We start from the raw sequence: 1,713 nt of genomic DNA, 5'->3' as shown, positions 1-1,713 counted from the left end.
TCTTTCCAGTGATGGCCAACTAGGCCATCTTTTGATACATATTCAGCTAGAGTCAAGAGCTCCGGGACATTTTAATAGGGATATTCAAACCCATCCAGGTATGGCCTGCGGCTGACTGGACCTGACCAGACCTGGGGGAAAAGCTAAAAGTCGGAGCTTCACTTTCTTTGACTCTGGAGGTCACACTCTTCTGCTGAGAACTCATTGCTTTTCCAGTCTCCTGTCTGGCACACTGCCTAGCTCTGCTTACCCTCCTGCAAGTGCGCCAGACATCAAATCACTCTTGGGCGTTTACTTCCTCTTAGCCACCTTCCTCCTTTGAAACTGACCCACACGAAAGTGTGTTGTCTCAGCTTAATTATGTAGTATATTACAACTCAAAGACCTTAACTGAAAAAGCCAAGGGCTTTACCTTTGACCAACCTAATCACATACTGCCAACCGCTGAGGAGACCGAACAGAGCATCTAAGCAACCCTTATCTTGCTAATCTTTGAAGACAGTATGCCTGAAAGCCAAAAGTTCCTCTTCAGGTGAACAGACCAAAACCTGACTGGCTATAACATGGCTGCCAGAGTGGCCACTAGAGAAGCTCCAAGTATAAGATAAATGCCATCAAAAGAACGCGACAGACCATACAAGAAGAAAAACAAGGTATGAGCAGGCAGTAAAATGGCTCAGCAGTTAAAAGTCTGGCTACAGAAGCCCAGAGTCCTGAGTTTGGTCTCTGGAATCCACATGAGATAAAAGATAAAACTGACACCAAACACACACACACACACACACACACACACACACACACAAAGAGACAGAGACAAAGAGACAGAGACAGACAGAGACAGACAGACAGACAGACAGGCAGAGACAGACAGAGAGACCGAGAGGAGTGGGCAGAAGATCTAAAAACTAGACAGCATCATGCGTATAACATTGTCATGCAAACAGATCAATGCACTTGAACCTGTAGGATGCTATACCTTGGAACTCTATTACTGTGACTTCTTGACGGTGGTCTTTTGATGCAGAAAATCCATTTGCCTTATGATCTGAAAAGAATAAAATCAATGGGTAATCAATACGGAAGTTTGCTTTCAAATATTTCACTGGGATACAGCATTCTACAAAGCCAGTCTAAACGGAGTAACCATTGTTACATAATTCATACCACATAAAACTTAAAATATGAGAACAGGGAAAACATGCCACACAGTCGCCTTCCTTTCTTTGTGGTGGCTTAGGCTTTTAGATATTTCCCAAGCAGAACAGACATCAGAAGTGCACTCTCCTCAGCCCCTCTGAAAACAAGCATGCCCTTAATTTACCTTATCTGTGCAATATAGTGTCCATCCACCAATTCCTGCATCTATCCACCCACCATTCACCTCCCATCCATCTATCTGCCCATTCACCCACCCATCTCTCCACCCACATATCTACCCACCTAACATTCATCCACCCTCCCACCCACTCATCCACCCATCCATCTATTCACTCACTCACATATCCATCCACCCACCTATCCATCTGCCCACCCACCCACAGTCCATCCATCCATCCATCCATCCATCCATCCATCCATCCAGAAATAGCTTGTTAGAGAAGACTCAACCATCTTTTTATAGTCTTTTTTTTTTTTTTTTTTTTTTTTTTTTTTTTTTTTTTTTCTGGTATTGTATTTATACGTGATATCAGTTGTTTGGACTTCAAATAAGCA

The 1,713-nt window shown here is 43.4% G+C and overlaps 1 protein-coding gene across 1 annotated transcript in view; it reads right to left on the bottom strand.

Annotated features, from left to right (window-relative positions):
* The window catches only part of Jam2 (junctional adhesion molecule 2), a 53,106-nt gene that overhangs the window by 21,355 nt on the left and 30,038 nt on the right, over positions 1 to 1,713 (bottom strand). Inside the window, exon 2 of the mRNA XM_021185286.1 lies at positions 977 to 1,045. Coding sequence (XP_021040945.1) covers positions 977 to 1,045 — 69 coding nt within the window. The remainder of the gene's footprint in view (positions 1 to 976; positions 1,046 to 1,713) is intronic.

This window comes from Mus caroli, chromosome 16 (genome assembly GCF_900094665.2).
Source record: "Mus caroli chromosome 16, CAROLI_EIJ_v1.1, whole genome shotgun sequence".
In the NCBI taxonomy this organism is placed as follows: domain Eukaryota; kingdom Metazoa; phylum Chordata; class Mammalia; order Rodentia; family Muridae; genus Mus; species Mus caroli.
Note: the sequence above shows the minus strand (reverse complement) of the source record. Positions and strands in the feature narration are given on the sequence as shown.